This window comes from Acomys russatus, chromosome 26 (assembly GCF_903995435.1).
Source record: "Acomys russatus chromosome 26, mAcoRus1.1, whole genome shotgun sequence".
NCBI classification, from domain to species: Eukaryota; Metazoa; Chordata; class Mammalia; order Rodentia; family Muridae; genus Acomys; species Acomys russatus.
The window spans coordinates 4040780-4062500 of record NC_067162.1 but is presented as its reverse complement, the minus strand read 5'-3'; the positions used below and the strand labels follow the sequence as shown (position 1 = coordinate 4062500).

General features: G+C 45.7%; 1 protein-coding gene across 2 annotated transcripts in view; it reads right to left on the bottom strand.

Moving 5' to 3' along the window:
* Nr3c2 (nuclear receptor subfamily 3 group C member 2) overlaps nt 1–21721 on the bottom strand; it is a 337342-nt gene that overhangs the window by 21770 nt on the left and 293851 nt on the right. For both annotated transcript variants that reach the window (XM_051168905.1, XM_051168906.1), the window contains exon 7: nt 6060–6190. In XM_051168905.1, the coding sequence (XP_051024862.1) occupies nt 6060–6190 (131 nt within the window). The remainder of the gene's footprint in view (nt 1–6059; nt 6191–21721) is intronic.

Here is a 21721-nt window from a genome sequence, read left to right as displayed (position 1 = left end):
GGACTGTACACAGATTCATTACTATGGAGTGTAAAACAAGTAAGTGGCAGCTGAAACCCGTTTTCCATGTCTGCGTCCTAAGCCCATGCCCCAGGTGGCTTGAAACTTGTCTTCAGAGTGTCCTCTGAATCCTAGCTCACCAATGACTCAGAGGCAGGAAAACACATTTCAGCGTCACGGGACAGTCTAAGCTGGGGCTCCTCATGGAAAGCAGCATTGTCACACTTAAGTTCAGTTGCAGACACCATGGGGAGGGAGCTGGCCACATACTGTGTGGGAGATGCTGAGTAAGCAGTTTCTACAGCCGCCCAGGATCACCTGACTTTGGAGGCATCATCCACAGCCGTGTGTGTTGGTTTTCCTGTCTGCAGGGCTGACACCAACGCTGTTCTGACCCCAGTGAGAACTAATGCTCACTTTAGCTTTGGTGAAGTAGAAAACAAGGATCATGTTTCTCCTTTTCCTCAGTGGGTAGGTTTTTATATTGAAACGAAAAGTCCACTTACAAAGAGTATTTTGGGAACTGGGTACGTAGCTCAGTGACAGAGCACTTGTCTAACATGCAAAACGCCCTGGACTCCCTGGCTCAGACCCCACCCAATAGGGAGCACTTTGGGATCCCAGCATTGTGCACCCATGTGCTCCCTTGCCCACATTCATGGTCTGTTACTAGGAGCCACCTGCCGGGACAGGTTACAAAAGATGGAGCACTGCGGCTAAAGATGCCTCTATGAAAGTCAGCTTCTGGCTTGCTTCCAGTATGGTTGTTAAGAGGCAACACATAAGCTTTAAAACTGTGAAGAGTGTGGCCACCTGGAACCTTGGTTTTAGGAGATGAAGACCTCATGGAAACCCATCTTGTGCTATTAACGCTGTGACTTTCAGACAGCTCTTATGGTCTTCTTGATTGAGTCTCTCATGTGCTATTTTTTTCCCATGTGCTATTTTCTTGTAGCTGGCATAAATGATAACTTCTTGAGTCATTAGCACTTTAGGGCGCCTGCAAGGGCATCCCTGCGTAGCTTGTGGAGCCCTGGAAGCCAGGTATACCACTGTCTCCAAATTAACCTTGTTTTCACAAATAAAGATGTGAATGAATTATCTTAAAGATCGACCTCCGTTAGGATGCTAACAGTCTCCATGAGTTTAATTATTGAGGCCTTTGACTTGTTTTTTCCTTACATGTGCTTTTGTAGGAAAACAAATCTCTCAGAGTCACCACACACGAGGCTTGCCAAATAGCAGTTGTGACTTTAATATCTGACTTTAATAGTTAGAGTTAAATGCCACCTACTATATAAGAAATCACTTTCCGTCTTTTTAAAAAAGGTGTATTTGCTTTATGTGTCTGAGTGTCACCGCCTGCCTGTATGTATGTATGTATGTATGTATGTATGTATGTATGTATGTATGTGCTTGCCTGGTGCCCACAGAGGTCTTACACCCAGAAGCAGAGCTTCCAATGATTGTGACCCAATATGTGGCTACTGGGAACCAAACCTGGGTCCTCTGCAAGGACAAGTGTTCTTAACTTCTGTGCCATTTTTTCCAGCCTCTGAGAAATAGTTTCTCTTTAAAGGTTAAAAAAATAAATAAAGGAAAATGGCAAAAACTGGCACATGGACAGTGCAACTAGTCCCACTAACTGTGACATTAGCTTGACACTTTCTAGAGGCAGCTGAATGCTTGCCAAGCCCAACCTGAGCTGTGTGGCCTTGGAAAACAGGCTTTTAAAGTACCAAAGCCATTCAAAGTTAGTCTTTTTCAAGGATGTTTATATGATGGTTCGACCTATACATGAAGAAAATCATCTGCCATTCAAAAAAGTATCACTACGGTGATATTATTTGATGGTGACATTATATATTATCAACCAAAGTCCACCATATTTCTGATAGTTGCATTATCGAAAAATCAAGATCATACCCTCTCATATCAAATAGTAACACATTTTATTGCTTTAAATATAATATACTGAGGTATATCATCTCAATTTCCTGGCCAGATTTTTTTTTAGAAGTTGAAACAAATCAACAAATAAAGGCAAGTTAAGCAAAACCTCAAATTTTGGATGTATGCCCAGAATTTCTGGGTTTACTTATTAAGTGCAGCAGGCCTGTTGGAACTCTTCCAGAACCTACATGCTGGAGAGGAGTGGAGAGCCGTAAGGTTGAGGCCAGGCTGCTTTCCTCTCTAAGCAAAGAATGTGGGATTCTTGTGCTATCACTGCTAAATGCCCTGAGCAGCTGGCCGGCCGTTATGAAAGGTAACATGCAGAAGAGCCGGCTTCGTCATCCAGCACAGAGGAGCAAAGCAAGCCGCCCAAAGCCTGTGGCTTCTGTGATGCCGATACTCCTTAGGCGTTCTTGCCTTTTAATTACCCTTTTTCAGAATTGAAAGAACTAAGTTGGAAGCTAATAAATTAATTCAGGTAGTTTAAAAGATGACATCAGACGCTGCTAGAGGCGAAAAGGGTAAATGGATGCAAACAGTATAAGGTATGAGCTAAGTACAAGAAGTCACATTTGTAAAGAATTAGGGGCGTATGCATTTTACTGAAAATCTACCTTCCATCTGGTGCTTTAAGGAAACACTTTTCTAAACAAGGTTAGCGAGTAACATGGCTTCCCAATGCAATAAAATCACTTCTACTACTCTGAAGGATAATTTTGTTCTTCAAAGCTATGCTCTAGGGAGGGCGAGCTAGGGCTGTGAGGCAGCCCCTGACTGATGTGGAGCTGGAGAGAGGGCCGGCTTCTTCCCACTCACGCTGCACAGGAGATGGGCTGGGTGCAATTAGTGAGGAATGGCGGAGCCTCTGGTAACCTGGGAGGCCTGCACCCTGCCCTCCCTGGGCATCAGATTCACTGAAAATAAAGCAAGAGGCCAAGAGCTGCTTCCAAAACAAACACAGCTGTGGAGCGGCTCCTCCTGCCAGGTTTGCCCCCTTGCTTGGGAGCCCACCGTCCTGTCTCGTCCTCATTGGCCATCTGTTGCTGTCAATCATCTCAGCAGCAGCCAATGAATGGGTACCCAGAAAAGCAGGACGCTTAAGCTCTGAGTCCAAGTCTTCACTCAAGCAGGACGTTGACAAATGCCACACAGGGACCTCCGAGTGTTAAATTAGACAATCTGTGGAAGGCATACTAAACTGTGAGGCCAAGCTGTCACCCACAGTCCCTCTGCCCGGCTGTCCCGGTCCAGGTTAGCATCTCAGAACAAGCGGGACCTCTGCCTGTCTGCTCTGCCCTGAGCCACTCAGCTCTCCCATCCCCCTTCCTTAGGAAGATGCTTTCTCTTCCACAGTCCTTAATAGAGCGAAAGAGAGGCTGGGTGTGGCCCCGCTCCCCCGCCCCCCCTTCACTGGCATGACCTGATCCCCTTTATTCCCTGCTAAGCACCCTGGCACGTTTGCTGGCTCTTGATATCCAGAACGTCTCTCAGTTTCCTCAGAGGCCGCCATCCTTGGCTCAGAGTTTTCCTCCCAATACTCTCTCCTGTCTTCATCCCTGGTCTCCCTCTATCCCTGGTGGGAGCTTCTTCAAATTCCAAATGCCTTCTTGAAAATTCTTGCATGGTTGAGAAACAAGCACGCAACACTTTTCTTTTCTTTTTCTTATTTTTTCTTTTTCTTTTTTTCTTTTTTTCTTGCCAAGGCTACTGCTGCCTTTCCCTATCTCCTGGGGTACCTAATTCCATCAAATGTTTTCCCCCTCAAACTTGATCATAGACATCCACGAAACCTTCCCATCAGCCTGATGGTCAACTCCAGGTATCTTCTCTCAGTTCCTCATCTTCCTCTGTTCCGGCCACACCACCAGTCATTTCCGTCTTGGGACCGGCTGGCTACACTTCAGTTGCTGGCCTCTCTGACACTCTCTCTTTTGCCCTTCTGCCACTGCTACACCTTTGATCAGGCCCCACTGGCTCTTTGCTCTTCATCCCGGAGATGGCTCATGACTTGACTGTGTCCCCCACAGGTACATGTATGAATACATTCCCTAGCTGGTGGTGCTCTTTTGGAGCTCTCTGAGAACTTCGGGAGGTGGGCCTACCTAGAGGAAGTCAGTCAGTGGTGGTGGTCCCTTGCCTGTCCCTCCCTCTGTCTTCTGTCTGCTGTGAGGATGCCCCTCTGCTGTCGTTACCATGAATATGCGGGGCTGACCATTACGGGACTGGGATGTTTGATACCGTGAGCCAAAGTTCAAGCTGTCCTCAAGGTGTGTCTGTTAGACGCCTGGTCACAGAGGACAGGCAGTCTGCTATGAGACTGGGGAGTGCAGGAATGGCTGCCTAAACAGGCCCTGAACAAAGACAGCGTCAACAGACAACATGCTAATGCAGGAAGGAAGAAATCTCAGGGTCCCACACCTAGACAAGGAACCACAGGTTCCTCAATCGACATTGAGACAGGGTGAATCAGCCCCCACTCCCAAAGCGTGAGCCCCTGATTGGTTATCCAATATCAAGTGGCCAGCCCCCAAACCACATGCACAAAGAACAAAAATGGTCTCACCAAGTTGTGTTGATGGATTTGTGTGCCTGCATGTTTAAGTAACATTAATAATTAAATAAAAGGAGGCCATCAATTGGAAAGGGAACTGGGGTGAAGAGAGAAACATGGGAGGGGTTGGAGGCAGGAGAGGAAAGGCAGGACGTGAAGCAATTATATTTTAATTAAATGTATTAAATAAAATAAAATTAATATAAAATATGGATCTGATTTGCAATAATTGGATAATGTTCAATTTTAGTCTTAATGACCTATAGTTTTGTTTCAATAAAAGTCAGTTGTTATTTAAAAACCCCTAACATGCACAGTGATTATATTTGCCATTTGAGTCTCAACTATGAACAATAATAAATAAGTATTTATTATGTTTAAAATCTGGCTACTGATTTTCAGTCTCAAAAATTCCCCATTCTGGCTATCCCCAGTAGGATACAGAGTTGGAATAAACATTAACTAATAAAAAAAAAATAGAGTTCATTTCGTACTTCACAGAGTCCTCTCAAAGCCACCCCCCCCCCCAAAAAGCCACACCCGCATGGTGGCGTTCTGGTTCTCGCATCTCCTGTGTGACTCACTGTCTTCTTGTTTATCCCTGATTCTATTGCATCTATTTTATTCTGATCCATTTTCCTCTTCTGTGCAGACAGGTACTGAGACCAGCTCCTCTGTGGTCACTATGTATCATGGGTCTCAGTCTTCCAAGCACTGCCATCTGCCTGCTGCTCCTCAGTCCTTCCCTTCAACTCAGTTGCCTGCTGGGACATTTTCAGAGCCCCAGAACAAAGCACTGACTGTGCCACCCACCCTGACCAGAAGTGCTTGGAATTGTAGTTCTCTGTCTACTTGATAAGATTTAGAATTTTTTTCCATTGGAAGTTGAATAGTCTGGTCCAATTGGCATCTCCACTTTACTCCCCTCTAGTCTAGTGCAACACAATCTTGAAAAATTACAGAATGCATGCATAAATCTATTTAAAATGAATAATAATCAAACATCTTACTTGAGGCTCGCAGCCTACACATGTTCACTCACAGGGCCCATAAGAATGGCATAGAGAGACAGTGCATGCCTCCATATTAAATCTAGAACCCTCACAAAGTCCCCTAAGATCCAGCCAGGCTATGTGCTCTCTCCCCTTGAAGTGTCCTTCCTTCTCTGAGCCACCATCACACCCTTTCAACTCTAAGCATGATATGTCACCATGCTCCTCAACGTGTTCAAGTTATCTTTGAGCTTGTCTGACAGGATAAGCTCCCCACGGGCAAAGATCAAGTGTTCGTACCACACATGCATAGCCAGACAGTTAACAAACCGTTAGTGGTTGGGTGAGTGAAGGCATGAAGGGATACACTGTTCAATATGACCACAATTTTATCATCAGCAAGAACTTGAGTTCACGCAAGGCCAAAACCCCTCCTCCCATCTCTTCCACATTTCTTTTCACGGGTTGGGTATCAACTACCGGAGAATCGTGACTGGGCCGCTCTCCTGCAGAGAAGATGGTCTGACAATGTAGAGTGAGTGCCAGGGTGGACATCAATGTACCTGTGCTTAGCAGCAGCAAAACCTTCATGATGGAGTATTCCTCAAAGGTCAGCTGCAGGCGCACGAACTGAAGGCTGATCTGGCGCATCCCCTGGCACAGTTCATACATGGCAGACTGATGCATCTTCTCTCTGCAAAGGAAAAGCAGCCGCACACATCTGAGAAGAGGGGTCACCACCACGTCCAGGCTGGCAGCCCACAGACTTGTCAAGAGCCCAGAGCCAATTTCCTCAGTGGCTCCAACATGAAGCAGATGCTCATTTAAAGATGAGTCAGAGGCCTTTTTGGGTGAGTGTAAGTCAATTGTTTCTAAAGCCCCACCAGCTCCCTGTGAGAACACGGGAAGAAACGCTAATTTCGGGGCGCCACGGTTTCCTTCCACATTAAGGGCACTGTTAGTAGATGGTGGTGCCGTGAGGAGAGCATCTACACAGCAGAGCAGCTGTGGTGACTCTTTGGCTACAGGTGTGACAGACTGACTGACAGTTTGGAAAGGCAATTTGGGCTAGCTGCAGTGGACAGAAAGTGGTCAGGACAATGCCTATTTCCACACGCTCTTCCTTAAAGAGATCCTGGAGTGTGTCTGGTACCGACCGAATTCATCCACATCCTTGATACAGGGAGTTAAAGGCAATTTAGAAAGGTGAGAACCCCAAGTAGAATTGGCTTTAATCAAGGCAGACAGCCGCATGGCGGTTGTCACCATACATGGAAATGTTTCCATCCACACAGCCAACCCATCCCCTCACTCCACCACCCAAATGTTTCCGTAAAATTTCATGCTATACAACAAAGAGCTCTTTCTTTTCTCTTTCCTTGAGGGTTAAGCAAGGTACCATGTTGTCTTTAGATGCTTTTCATAAAAACGTGCCTTGTTGGGAGGCTTTGCAAACACAGTGAGAGATTGGTGAAACAGGGAAGGACTTGCCAAGCCAAGGACAGGAGAGACCAAGACGAGGCTGGTGCATTTCTCCAGGTGTGTCAAGACAGCTGAGCAGCTGCTCTGCAGGCCCCTCCCAGGATGCACCCTGAGCCCTCCTCAGGTGTCAAGCATCTTCTAAGGGGTGAACACCAGGAAGCCATAGGGAAATGCACTGTGCCATCTGCTCTCCCTTCTTCTGCCATAAGCTAGAAGCCACTTTAAGTTAAGATAATATCTAGTATGCATGCACGTGCAAGCACACACATGTGCACACGCGCACTTACACACACACATACACACAGAGAGTAATAGTCAAAGCTTGTAGATCCACCACCCAGAATTAAGTGCATAACAAATGCTAACACCATTGCAGTGCTTGCTTCTGATTTTTGAACAGGATCATCATGGCATGGTTGAGGCTTAATCTCTTCCTCATTCAAGATCGGAACAACCAGCTTGAGGGATTATCACGGGTTCTCAGATTATGTATTAAGTGTACGTGTGTGTGTGTATATAACCAGAGATGGCGTCCCTCAGTAACTAATTTCCACTCAATGCATAAGTATGAGAAATATATATTTTTAGTACTGGGACCTCTAAGTGAAGTTACTCTTGCTTCAAGCTTTGTGAATGACGTCACGACTTACAATAATTTAATTTAAAAGTGCGTGCGTGCGTGCGTGCGTGTGTGTGTGTGTGTGTGTGTGTGTGTGTACTTGAATGCAGTGCCCATAGAAGCCACAGGGTGTCAGATCTCTGAGAGGTGGAGTTACAGGCAGGTGTGAGCTGCCTGAGGTGGGCGTGAGGAAACTAAACTCGGGTGTTCTTCGGGAGCAACCCATGGTCTTCACGACTGGGGTACCTCTCTAGTTCCCATAACAATTTAAAAAATGGTGGTGAGGGTGGGGGTGGGACACATGGGTTCTTAGGTTTTTATTGCTGTTACAGAGGATACCCAGGGAGTACCCTGTGTGCATATATAAGACAGAGCTTGGTACAGCACGGCCTATCTAGGCTCCCTGCCGCCATTAGTCCCCCTTGCCCCCCGCCCCCCGCCCTCCACCCGCCTACCAGCAGGGCACATGAGACAGACTTCATTCCACAACACACCAATTATTCCAAACATGTCGTCATCTGATGAGCTTGTGTGCAGGGTAACTCACGGTTGCCTTTATTTCCATTCTGGTGTCACCGACAGCTCAACATGTTTCTCCAAACGTTTACTGACCAATTCTTCTTCCGTGACTTGCCTCTTCATATTTTTACCCACACTATTATGTTTACAATCCTTCTATCATTAAGTAGCACTTAAAATAGTAGCAGGAATTATTATGAGTCAGGTTTTGTGTAGCTCAGACTAGTCTCTAACTCTGTTATGAAGCCTGAAGTGGTGATTCTCCTGCCTCCATCTCGCAAGCAGTAGGATTATAGGCTCTCACCACCGCGCCACTTATATGGTGCTGGAGAACTAAGCAAGCATTCTGCCACCTGAACTACATTCCAGCTGCACCCCCCGCCCCCCACCATGAGAGAAGGCCTGCGTTGCCCATACACTGTCCTCCAACTCCTGGGCTCAAGCCATTCTCCTGCCTCAACGTCCAAACAAGTGGAAGAGCAGGCACACGCCCATATGCCAAGCTTCTCCACGCTTTTATTTTTAATAGGTTTTTTCTTTAATGTGTTTGCTTTAGTTTCATGCCATTTTCCCCCACCCCCACTCCTTTCTCTTTCTTGTTAGAACTTGCCTGGTATCTTCTCTCTGCCTTTGTTTTTTTTTTCCCCCCCTTTAGCTTCAAACTTGCCACATGTATCTAATCAGCGAAAAGCCAAATTTAAAAAATCTGCGCGCCTCCAAGCTTTGCCATCATCCAGTCCCAAGCATTTGCCACTTTACCAGCTCGGTTTAGTCTGTTTTCAGTTATTATGATGAGCGCACGCGCTTGGATACTTCACCAGTCAGCTCCCCCATCTCTGTTTGCCCCTCTTTGCTCTTTTTTCCACTTCCCTTCATTAACTGGATCAAGCCAGCTTTCTAAACCCCACTCCGTGTCTCTCTAACTGCATTTAGAAAATGCACATTCTTCTTTTTCACACTTCTAATGGTTATTTTTGAGTGAAGAACTTGCACAGCTGAAAGTCTACAGCTAATTGGAAGGTTTTTCCCTGCAGAGCAGGGAACTCTCGGCCACCCCCTCACTGCTCTTTGACCGCTCCCTCTTCTCCATGTTACTGGTCTTTAGGACTTGCATCCCATCAGCTTTCAAGTCACCATTAAAACTATTTTGTCCGTCTCACATATGCCACATCTCATTCTATAGTTTTAGATTCAGCTTATCCACTGACCCCCTGTCTGTAGTGACGAGGGTGGAACCCAGGTCCTCACACATGCCGGACAAGCCGCTGCACCACGGAGCTCCCGTCTGGCCCCCACCACACGTCTGCCTGTAGCAGCGTCTTTCCGCACCAGCACTTGCCCATCCTGCCTCGCTTCTGATTTCATTTCACACCTGTTAAAGAGCATGCTTTAGTTATTCTTTTAGCTGAGGTTCTTAGCCTCAAAGTGTCGACACCTGCCTGCTTGGAGGAGCCTTCCAAAGTTTGACAGGCAAATCTGCTCAGTGCTTCGAGGCTAGCATTCCATGCAGCCTCTGCACCGTCTTCATGGCTGTGAGAAAAGCTCCACATCGTCTGTAATTGTCTCACAGCTAACTTGAATTTTCTTCGGCAGCACCATGTTTTTGTTTTTGCTTTTGTTTTCTTTCTCTTACGCCTGTACTTTCGCTGTGAGGGGCCTCGTCCTGGACTGCTTTTTGTTTCTTCTGTTGGAGGCTCAGTGCTCTACTGACAGGTAGGCACTTGGTAAATTCTGAACTGTTACCGCATTTTCAAGCAGCATCCTTAGCCCACTCCCATCACTGAGGGTTAGTGGGATGCTGGACCTTTCTCATCGCTTCTTCTTCACTTAACTTCCCTCTCGTTCTCACCATTTTCTTAGTATCTTCATTCTAGGTGATTTTTTTTCTCACATCTATTTTCCAACTTGATATTTTCCCTTGTCTATTAAACCCACAGTTAAATATCTATAGTTTAGTTCCTCTTTGTATTTTTGAGAATGTCAGGCATGATTACTGTATTTATATCATGTCCAGCCTTCCCTCCCCCCCCAGCTCCTTCTGTGTACCCCACTCCCTGTCACGTTCATGAGCTCTTCTTCTTTAATTATTCTTGTTACTTTTACTAAGTCCATTTCCTGTAGCTTGTGTTGGGTCTTGAGGGTGGCGGCATTGGTCACACCAAGGAGTGAAAATGCTCTAGAGCTATTCCTGTTCCTCGTACTAAGTCCACTTCATTTTGCTTGAAGTGTCCAGGACTTGAATTTCAGTGCTGGTGTTCGCCGTGTCAAGGAGTGAAAATGTTCCATTTCATTCTTTCAGAAACATCTGTGACTTCCCATAAGGCAGTTCTTCTCTTCTGGTTATTACGTCACCACTCATTTTAACATGCTTCTTTTATAGCTTCTTTCAGAGTTTCAAGTTCATTTTTAGGATGCCAGGATGCATATTTAGCGTGCATCACTTCGGCATTTTTTTGTCTTCTGTGTGACCCTGCATTGGGCGCTGGCTTGTGAAGGGAGCTTGCTGGGAAGCCTTGGCTCGCAGAACTGCCTGACTGCCTGACTGCCTGACTGCTTCGCCTCCTCTGCAGCACGGTTCTTGCTGCTAATGTCTGAGTTTCAGTGCTTTTGTTAGGACTCCGCTGGACGGTGCAGGCTTGTGTTCCTCAGTTCTTTCTGTTTCCTGGCCATGTCCCTGGGCTGGTCAAAAGGATGCTGAGTTTTATTGCTCTTGGGAGCGGAGTCCCAGATTTATACATGGGCCTCTGTCACAGGCCCCAGCCCAGCAGGAATGAAAGCCCTCTTCCTGTTTGTGATTCAGTATGCACCCCTAAAGCAGATGTCTGCACCCACTCATCTGTTGGCTCATTGGAGCTTTAGCTCAGAGGTAGACAGACCTGCTCACCACTCCCCAGAGCCTCTGTGCAAGCATGGAGGCCAGCTAAATTCAGCTGTTTGTTGTTTCTCAGGCCCCATCCGCCTTGCTGTTGGACGGTTGGCCTCTCAGTGGCCTGAGCTCACAGGCCAGAGACTGTCAGGGATCTGCCTTCCTGTAATGGGCTTCTAAGTGTGCAGCACCACGCCCAGCTTTCCATATGCGGTCAGGGGATTCAACACCGGCCCACATGTTTACAAGGAAAGCTTTGCACTTACTAAACAAGCTATCTCTCCAGCTTCACTTACCCCTCCTTCTGAGATTACCTATGTATTTAAAAGGGTTGTTTTGTGTTTTGTTTTGTTTCTGTGCAAAATATCTATGTGTTTACAGGGGGAAGAGGCTGAACTTATTTCTATTATTCAGTTAATTACAAGATTCTTTTTTTGTTGTTGTTTTGTTTTTATTTTTCAAGAGAGGTTTCTCTGTATAGCTTTGGCTGTCCTGGAACTCACTCTGTAGACCAGGCTGGCCTTGAATTCATAGAGATCAACCTGTCTCTGCCTCCCTGAGTAATTACAAGAGTCTTAAGCAGAGGACCCATATTCAACAAAGCATTTTAAAAGCCAAAAATTAAAATGAAAGACAAGCGCTAAACATCAACTTTTACCCAATATACATTTTATAAGAGGAGAAAAAGTTACTAAGTGAACAAGGAAATGAAGGTGTACAGATCTGCCAACGATGGCAACAGGAAGCAGAGGGACTGATGGGAGTTTAGAGATGCTAAGATGATTAACCATTGCTGTCCCGTCGGTTGCAACAGAGTCCTTTAACTCTTTGTTGAAGAACCTTGCAGGCCTCATGGCTGTGTGCAGGAAGAGTTGCTGCATACAAGACTTGATTTATGTCTCTCTACTTCTTATTATGTCTTGTAAGGAACTGTCATGACGTTCATGAGGCATGTTTCATGTGAGGAAGCTGAAAACTTAGCATGATCTCCTGAGGACGAAAGCACCATCCACCTTGTGGTTTTAAGACAAGGTCCCTCACTACCCTGGAGCTTTCTGTGTAGGCTAAGCCTGGCCGGCTAATCCTGGGATCTATCTGTCTCCAGCAGGAAGATTATAAGCAAGCCCTGCACCTGGCTATTTAAACTCAGGGTCCCAGACTTGCGGGACAAGCACTTGACTGGCTGAGTAGCCTCCCAAGCACTCATACGTGTTTGCTGCCCTATCCTCCCTGCCCCATAGGGGAGCACGTACTTTTGGCTTTGCATGGAGGGCATAAGGCCACAGAGCTCCGGAGGCTTGTGGGCCTGTGTCTTCTGACACTCAGACTTCTCGCTGGCAAAACCCAAATACCTCAAATGGTTCCAATGTTGCAGAGACATAGTTCACTACATGGAAGTTCCCATGTGAAGGTATATATAAAAATATAATTTAAAACATATAATTGTAATAGAGAAAATGTTTCTAGAGAAGCCAGTGCTCGTTTTGGTTAAAATGAGTCAAGAAAGCATCAAATTCCTAAAATGAATTTTCAAGGAAAAAAAAGCCACCATCTTATTATTATCACTTCTATATATAGGTTAGAACACCGAGGGAAGAGGAGAGACAAGGCAGATGTTCACAAGGTAGAGGTGACTTGCCTGGTGCTGAGCATGAGAAGTAAACACCTTTGTGTCAAAGTGTTTCTGTTACTGAGACGTTGTTAACACTATATCTACACACAGAACAAAGGTCAGAGCAGCTCCCTCCATCTGAAAGCACCTGAGAAGGCGCGTGTGTGGCAGCACACCGAGGGAGCCATTGCTGTCCCGTCGGTTGCAACAGAGTCCTTTAACTCTTTGTTGAAGAACCTTGCAGGCCTCGTGGCTGTGTGCAGGAAGAGTTGCTGCATACAAGACTTGAGTTATGTCTCTCTACTTCTTATTATGTCTCCCAAGGAACTGTCATGACGTTCATGAGGCATGTTTCATGTGAGGAAGCCGTGTTCCAAACCTGCTGTTTTACTTAAAGTCTCGGGCAGCGTTGGCCTGAGTGAATAGCTTTCGAGTCTCTCCTCCAGTCAGCCGACTGCACAGAGATCTTCAGCATGGTGCAGATTTTGTAATCAATGAGAGCATTGTTTGTCCTCTGTTCTGAATTATGTGGCAGAACCTTTGTGTTTCCACAAGGGGAAGATGATGCACTCAACGTAGCTTGAAATTCGTGAAAATAGGCTGGCTCTCACAAACACATTTAACCACAGCACATTATTTTGCACATTAGATTTAATGTACAGAAAGGTGCTTACGAAGAAATGGAAGCAAGGACAATATTTTGCCGTGGTACTGGTATTAGCGCTACAATATATGCCTTTGCAGAACATTCTACTGTAAGGTTTTATTCATTTAACGATTGCATCTCATTTTGAACAGAATCATCAAGCATCATCAAGTAAGATTATACTTGACTACTTTGGAAAAGAAAAGCAACTCTGTATCCTGCCTCTGAAAAACAAAAAGTAAATGCAGAACTCAAAAGTCAGCCTTGCACAGTGGACCGAGATAGAGGTGGCAAGGAACTATTCAGGGCAGCCCACGTAAAGGGCTGGCAGCCAATATGCTCTGCTTCTGAATACTCACACGCTTGCACTTGCCGTGCTTTCCCATGCATCTTCTCAGGTAAAGTGGGATTTATGCGGATGCAACTTCTAAAATGGACACGGAGATCCAGATCGAATTCTAAGACTTGGTTCAGAACTTTAAAAATAGATTCATGTTTATTTTCTATGTGTATGAATGTTTTTGCCTGCATGCATGCATTTGCAAAAAGTTCTATGTCTGGTACCCACAGAGGCCAGGAGAAAGAAAACATCAGATCCCCTGAACCTGCAGTCACAAGATGGTTGTGAGCCCCTGTGTGTGCCAGGAACAAAATCTGGGTCTTCTGCAAGAGCAGAGTGCTCCACTAATTACAAGGTCATCTCTCCAGCCCCTTGGGTTAAAAAAAAATGTATGAAAATAAAACTTAGAACTCACACGCGCACAAACGCACATGAACATGTGTGTGCTCTCAGTATATAGCTCAGGATTACAGATATGAACTCCAATGCCCAGATCCTGGGAAATCACTTAAAAATACTCTGACTGCTTTGTGTACTTGAAGGTTTTCTCAACTGGGAAACTAGTTTCACTTGTAACTGTAGTTTCATTGGGTCCTCTCAGGACGTTCACTTCACTACACTGAAATCACACACACCACTGCCACTGGGAAACAGCTTGAGGCTGTTACAGCAGGTACCCAGCCTCTCCCACCTGAATCCCACATGGAAAAAAGTGAATATTCACAGTGAGAAAATGTTCTTGTTGTTGTTACTTTAAGAAAACTTGAGCTGAAAAAGTTTTCTTCTATACTAGTAGGGATTAAATAAAGCCCATTAAAATCAAGGTGGGCGGAGTGTTCAAAATTGAAATAATTCATCGGTGAACTGACTAGTTTTAATTTCATATCTAAACAATGTGGGCACCTGTGTTTAAACACTCATGTATCCTTTTTTTCCATAATGTTTCTGGCCACCGTTGTTAAAAATTATATCTCATCCATTTTATGCATAAAATAATATGTTTGTTGTATTATGTAGGTTTTGACCTTTTAGATTAGAAGGATTTCCAAGGGAGATCTGGAACTAATTATTATTTCCTGGTTTTGAGATTCAGTTTATTCAGGGATAGGACCCTGAGAGCAACCCAGGCCTCAGCAGCTGGTCCTACACCCGTGGCTGCACCAGAAGCACTAAGTGGACTCAGTGGGTTAAAAGAAAGACAGCACTGGCCGGGTGTGGTGGTGGTGCACGCCTTTAGTCCCAGCATTCGGGAGGCAGAGGCAAGCGGATCACAGTGAGTTCAAGGCCAGCCTGGTCTACAAAGTGAGTCCAGGACAGCCAAGACTACACAGAGAAACCCTGTCTCAAACAACAAAACAACAACAAAAACAAAAGGAAACATACAAACAAAAGAACCATGCACATGAAGTTTGGAGACATAAGTGGTGGGAATAAGGGAAGAATTGGAAGGAAGGGAATGGGGAGTGAATTCAATCAAAACACATTCATGTATGTATGAAATTCTCAAACAATAACCAAATGAAGTACATTCCTGCTATTTCATGTCAGTGGTGCTGTGCTGTCTTACAGTACAGGGACAATCATTGGACAGCAGGTGATCTAGATGGCCATCTCATAGCTACTGACAGGGGATGACAGTCCTAGAATCAGTTTTGTTGTGCAATGATCCAAGTACATATCTGCTCAACCAAAATACAGGGCGCTCCCAACTACAGGAGCCTGTGGAACCCAGAAGCCCCTGAAAGCTGACAGAGGCTGCCCCAACCCTGGCCTTCTAGAGTGAGACCACAGCTAGGTGCTTCCAGTGTGGAAATGTGTGTGTGCTCATGCATGTGTGTGTGATCTGTGTGTGGTCATGCATGTGTGTGTGTGCTCATGCAATATATGTGTGTGACATGCATGTGCTCATGCATGTGTGTCATGTGCATGTGCCCAATGCATTTGTGTACATGATCATACATGTGTGTGACATGCATGTACCTATGAACGTATGTGTGTGCTCATGCATGCATGTATTATATGTGTGTAGTCATGCATGTATGTGTGGTCATGCATGTGTGTGACACCCATGCACCCATGCATGTGCTCACGCATGTGTGTATGATATGTGAGTGGTCATGCATGTGTATGTGCATGCTCATGCATGGATGTGTGATGTGCGTGTGTCCATACATGTGTATATGTGCTCATGCATGTGTGTATGCTCTGTGTGTGGTCATGCATGTGTATGTGCTCATGCATGTATGTGCGTGATATGCATGTGCTCATGCATGTGAATGTGATATGCATGTGCTCATGCATGTGAATGTGGTGTGCATGTGTGCATGCATATGTGTGTGTTCATCCATGTGTGTATGACTTCCTACTTGCCTTTCCAGAGACTTAGTAGTGATCTCTATTATGAACTGCATTGATATTACAGGCTCATCTGGGTTCACCTTTGAGGTGGACACTTAACACATAACACTCACCCTCTAATTGTCTCCTTGGTACTATTCATGACATTCGGTCAGCTCACTAGAAAGTTAGTGAATCATGAAGACAGGAACAGTAATAAATAAAACTCGGTCCCTAATAAAAAAAACCTGTTTGCCACATAGCTGCCGGGGATGGCTCCCACTGTGGTGGTAACAACGACATCATGATGATGTCACCATTGCAGGTCTGTAACTCACAGAGCTGTGCTTCCCTTGCTCCCAAGGGACTGAAGACCTGTGATATTGTGCTCAGCTAGGAAAATCTTCTTAAAGTTAATTTCTACTGAAACACTCCTGAAAGAATTCATGGTGTATCAACCAAAGACACATGTACACCCAGCTCATGCGGCGGTATTCACGTTAGAAAAAAGGTGGAAGGGACTCAAGTACACATGAACAGATGAACAGACATACAAAATATGCTATGTGCACATAATAGAATATTATTCACCTTTGGAGAGGAAATTCCTTCATGTTGTGTCACATGAATGGATCTTTAAAAATATTTACTTTTGTTGTTGTTGTTGTTGTTGCTGTTATTTGTGTGGCTCATGGGGGCCAGAGGAAGAGGAGTCACAGATGATGGTGAGTTGACTGCCTTAGGTGCTGGGAATCATAGCTGTGTTCTTAACTACTGGGCCACTGTCCTAGTAGAACTGAATCTTCAGCTGTACACTAAGTAAAATAAGCCAGTCACCAGGGACAAGTACCGCACAGTTTCACCAGCATGGGCATTTCTGAGTAGTCAGTCACGGGGAGCAAAGTAAAGACTGGGTGACTATAAGAGACCCAGCTTCAGTTTCATGTGATGAGAAAATGCTGTTGATTAGCCACACAACAGTGCATTGTATTTCACTCCCCCGAGCTGCACACACAAAGGATGAAGATGGCAAGTCTCATATCTATCTTCATCCCTACCAGGTTTGAAAAAGAATGTTTCCAAATCATCATCTTACTGTACCGAGATTATGACACTAAAATCGCACGTGATCGTGCAGCTTGTGTCAGGGCCTGGGGCTTAGCTTTTCTTCTTTTATAAGACACAAAACATCGCTCTTGTCCTCCACTTTCACAGCATGCTTTTGCCTTCCTGTCTGTCCGTCCTCCCTGTGCTGTACGTGTGGTTTATTGCAAGCTGCACTAGGGCTTTTAGAAAACGAGAGAGGCAAAAGTTCTTCAATAAACCATAGTTACAAAGGTCACCCAGAAACGGTCCCCAAAGACCTGTTTGTTCTAGTGCTGTTGCCCTACGGGGAAGAAGAAAACGGGCCTTCATGTCCCACCCTTCTCCCGACTGAACTGCCATTTAATTGATGTAAGCCTGTCTCGCTGGCTGATGCTCTAAATGCCTACGTACACCCATTCGCCAGCTCCACCACCTGTGGGGCCCCAGAACAAGATGGCGCTCTGTTTACTGCGGATCCTGCAGCAGCGGCACACCAACCTGTCTTCTCCTTCACACGTCTCTAAGGTGTGGAAGACAGCACTTTGGGAAGTGCTGCAAAAAGACAACTGAAATACACCACGGCTGACCCTGCCCTAAACCGGAGGGGCCGTCTGCACTGTGCTCTCTGCCCTATTTAAGAGCAGAGCACATATCATCCGTGACTGGTGTTCGCACGGCACATGTCCAAATGATCTGAGGTGAGTGGCAGATAAATATCTCACAGTGATGGGTGAATCTCAGCTTCTACTAGCTGAGCTGTTGAGCCAAGTGAATCCCCTTGAGTTTCTAGACCCTCAGGTGCAAGCCCATCAGTAAGGACATTTGGCTTTCTAGCAGCCGTCCATAATCTGAGTACAGTGCCTTTAGGACCGAGTGTGGTGTGTCGCCATGAGGTAGCACCAGTCCCCTAACAGCGAGTCAAATAACTGGTGACCATAGCAGATCAGGATACTGCACACTGCATCATCCTGTTCTGAGAACAGTGTAACTAACACACACATGCATGCCCACATGCCCTCACGCACACACAAAACCAACTACTGAAAACAGTCTCTCCTTCCAAACCTTAATGAGAATAAAAATTACCTCCATTTGAATCTTCAAACTATTCAAGGTTATCATTTTCCCCCACAACCATGGCCATCAAGAGATTGTTCTTAAATTGACAAGCAAGAGCGGGAGCAGGCTAGTTGCACTCCTGATATTCGGATCTGCAGTGGTGGAGCTCGGCTGTCAGGTCCTAGAATCCCCATGAGAACTCTTCCTGGGCTTATGTTCCTTGGGGAGAGACTGGCAGTCCAGTGGCCTCTAGGATATCCATTTGTTCACCATCAACATCCCTTAAAGTGTTCTAGTACTAGTTAGAAGCCAACCCAGTGTTCTCTTTGTCACATAAATTGATGTCCCAAAAGAGATATGTTTTCATAAAAGTGTCACTGGATTTTAGCACCCTGATTTTCACCGACTTCAATAGATGATAATTGAAAATAATACATGACAAAAAAAAATCTAGAAGGGGACCTGTGTCATGGCAATTGTCACTTACCACTGACAGCCATGGAAGTATAGGGAGAAAAAGTGTTTTCCCCCATAAATATTACACATGGCATTTAAAAACATTCATTCATACTATAGCTTTAAAAATACTTACTATAGCAGACTGGGACAGTAGCTCGGTTGTTAAAGTGTTTGCCACATAACACATGAGGACCTGAATTTGACCCCCAGACCACATACAAAAAAATAAAGCAAACAAACAATCCCAAAACACCAGCTCTGGTGGTGTATGCGCATAATCTTAGTTCCGGGAAGGCAAAGATGCTTGGAGCTTGCTGGCCAGCCAGCCTAGGCAAGCTAGAGAGCCCAAGTACAATTAGAGATCCTGTCTCAAAAAACAAGGCGCACACTCCATAAGAAATGATGGTGCCTGAACTTGTCTTCTTGGTCTTCAGAGACAGGCATGCACCATGCACCTGCACCGATAAATATGTAATATAATCGGTGGTTCCTTGCAGGTACCAGGAAAGAAAGCATGCAGCCATAGCCACCTGGAGAACCTCAGGTTTTATCGGATGTAAACTGGGGGTAACTGCCAAATCGCATCACACAAATGCTGAGCACATACTCGGTGCCCGTACTCCTTAGCTACGCCTCTCCCCAGGCCACCAATGATGTAACAGACTTTAAAAAGTCATTTCTGAGCAACTTTTCAGGGTGACTTCTTATGTCGTGGAGGTATACTTGTCCCTGAGATCGGTGGCTGGAGAAGCCACAGTATGGCGAGACGAGGAACCGCAATGGCAAAGGGGTCTTTATCTGCACCCACGGTGGGGCCTTCAGTACAGCCACGAAGGAACACGCCAGCACTTTGCTCCCACGGGCCACAGGGATCCCACTTGTAGTAGGCATTACCTGGACAGTGTACGATGTAGCAAACTGATGCACCTTTTTGATTCTTGTTTTCGAAGGGAGTTTATACACATCGTCACTGTTAGGATTCTGCTACAGTCCGCCTACCTGTGATGTCACTGCTTCCCTGACACGGGGTGTGGCCCTGTCCAGGGCCATATAAAAGAACAGACCCTCCACATGGTGCTCTCTCTCCCTTTCTCTCTAGATCTTTCTAACCCACCCCCCTCTCCCTCTCTCCCTCTCTCTCTCTCCATCTTCCTCTCTCTCTCTCCCCATTTTCCTCTCCTCTCCCTCTCTCCCCACGTGTGTCTCCAGAGACAGTTCCTGTATCTCCTTATTAAACTTCTTAAGTGGATCTGTTACATGGTGTGATTTCATCCCTCTGTACAATTCCGCCGTTCACCTCTAACCTCCACCGCTCAGCTTTTAACAGTCACTCTAATCACCAACTTGACCACAGGAACTGACTTATTTGAAGGTTAAATGGACTCTTGGTGACAACTGTTATTTTAAGGTTTTAACTGAGGGAGGCCGGACCCAGAGCTGCAGCCTGAACACACAGAACAGAGTGCTCGGCCCCTGAGTGCATCACAACATAGGAGGACATGTGAGCATGCAGGGAACATATAGACACTTGTTTTCTCACCGTTGTTGAGTGGCCAATATGGCAGAACAAATATTTCAGCACCATTCCAATGGCTTTAGGCAGAAAGTATCTAAAAAAGATCTGGTGGGTGAGGAAGGGTGTGTGCCATTTTGTACCTGTAGGCCTGGTATCCATGGAGACCCTCTACAATCTCCTCTTGGACATGAAGGGGCAACAGGATTCAGAAGAGAGATAAGAAGGAAGTGGCTAACTAGTGAAAGTTCACGTTTCAATTACTATGTCTCCACGGTAGGCTGTACATGCCAATAGACGACAAGAACTACGTCTCCATGGTAGGCTGTACATGCCAACAGATGACAAGAAAATTCAGTGGCCAGTCTTCCTTCATACAGACACATTGTGGATATAAAGAAGTCATTTAATTTTACTTAGTAACTCTAGTTACTTACTTGTTAATGGGTAGCATAAAAGGCAGAGATTTTACCCAATCTCTGCTGAAAGTGAACAAAGTTACTTGCCGACCCATGGATGCTATCAGACTACTCAGGTAGAAAGGGAGGACCAAGCAGTTTCCCCTCACTACAGGCCAGATCTGTCTCCACCAGGTCCTGGTGGAGTCAGTTTCCTGAAGCAAAAGCCGCGCTGTGTCAGCACCTGCACCCTGGGCTGTGAGAAGTACATCTGTTCTGAGGAAGCTGCGGTGTAGCCATCTTCTTGGGAGACAGGGCCATGGAGCCTTGCAGAGGTGACTGGTGAGTGGGAGTGTTGGGGTAGGAAAAGCTAGACAACAACTCTGCTGATGTGACAGGGTCACAGGTTTCCTTTCCCGGGAAAGTCTTACTTGCTCAAGAAAATGTGCCAAGAGCCAAGCTTTCTTTCCCGAGACGCTATGAAACCTGGTAATCAAACCGGGTGCTAGGCATCATTTTTGGGGTGCCTAATTCTAGATGAAGGGAACCTTCTTATGTTTCAGTTATTCTATTAAAAAGCTGATGTATTGTCTGCTTGAGTCAAGAAAAAAAAAAGGGATGCTCAACTCAATTAATTTATTAGACATTGGTCACATGCCCTCTCTTATTACTGATTCCGAACATCTGTCACAGAGTAGATTTTGTTCAGGACATTATGAACAACTGCATCATTCATTACTGGGTGAAAGGAGTGTGACACCATCCAGCCACTACACCAGGCATGACATCCATTTCCCATAAGACATGCATATTGCATGATGCCACACAGAGCTCACCAGGGCATAGCCTAGATGTTTATTTGGTTTTTCTGTATGTATAAAATCAGTAGTAAGGATGGCTGAGAAATATGAAGCGGGCATCTTCGAATCTTCCCCTGTGCTCTGGAAGTCAGAACCAAGGAGCGTGGTGCTGCTCTTTAACGGCTAATGATCTGTGGAGGCTTTGTGCTTATGGCCTAAGAGCCATGCACGAAGACCAGGACTTCTAATGTGTCAGTTCCCCGTGCCTCTCAGGCAGGTCTCAGACCAGCAGTTCAAAGGGCAGCTTGGTTAGAGAGAGAGGCGATTGTAGCGGAAACCCCCTCTTCACTGTGAAGTTCCACACAAAGAACTGGGTGTGCATGGAGGCTGCCATCAAATGGCAGGGACACTTCCCGAGACAAGAAAAACGTGGTGGAACCAGAGAGTGACCTGCTCCCAACTCATGTGTCTTAAGTTCCATGCTAGTGT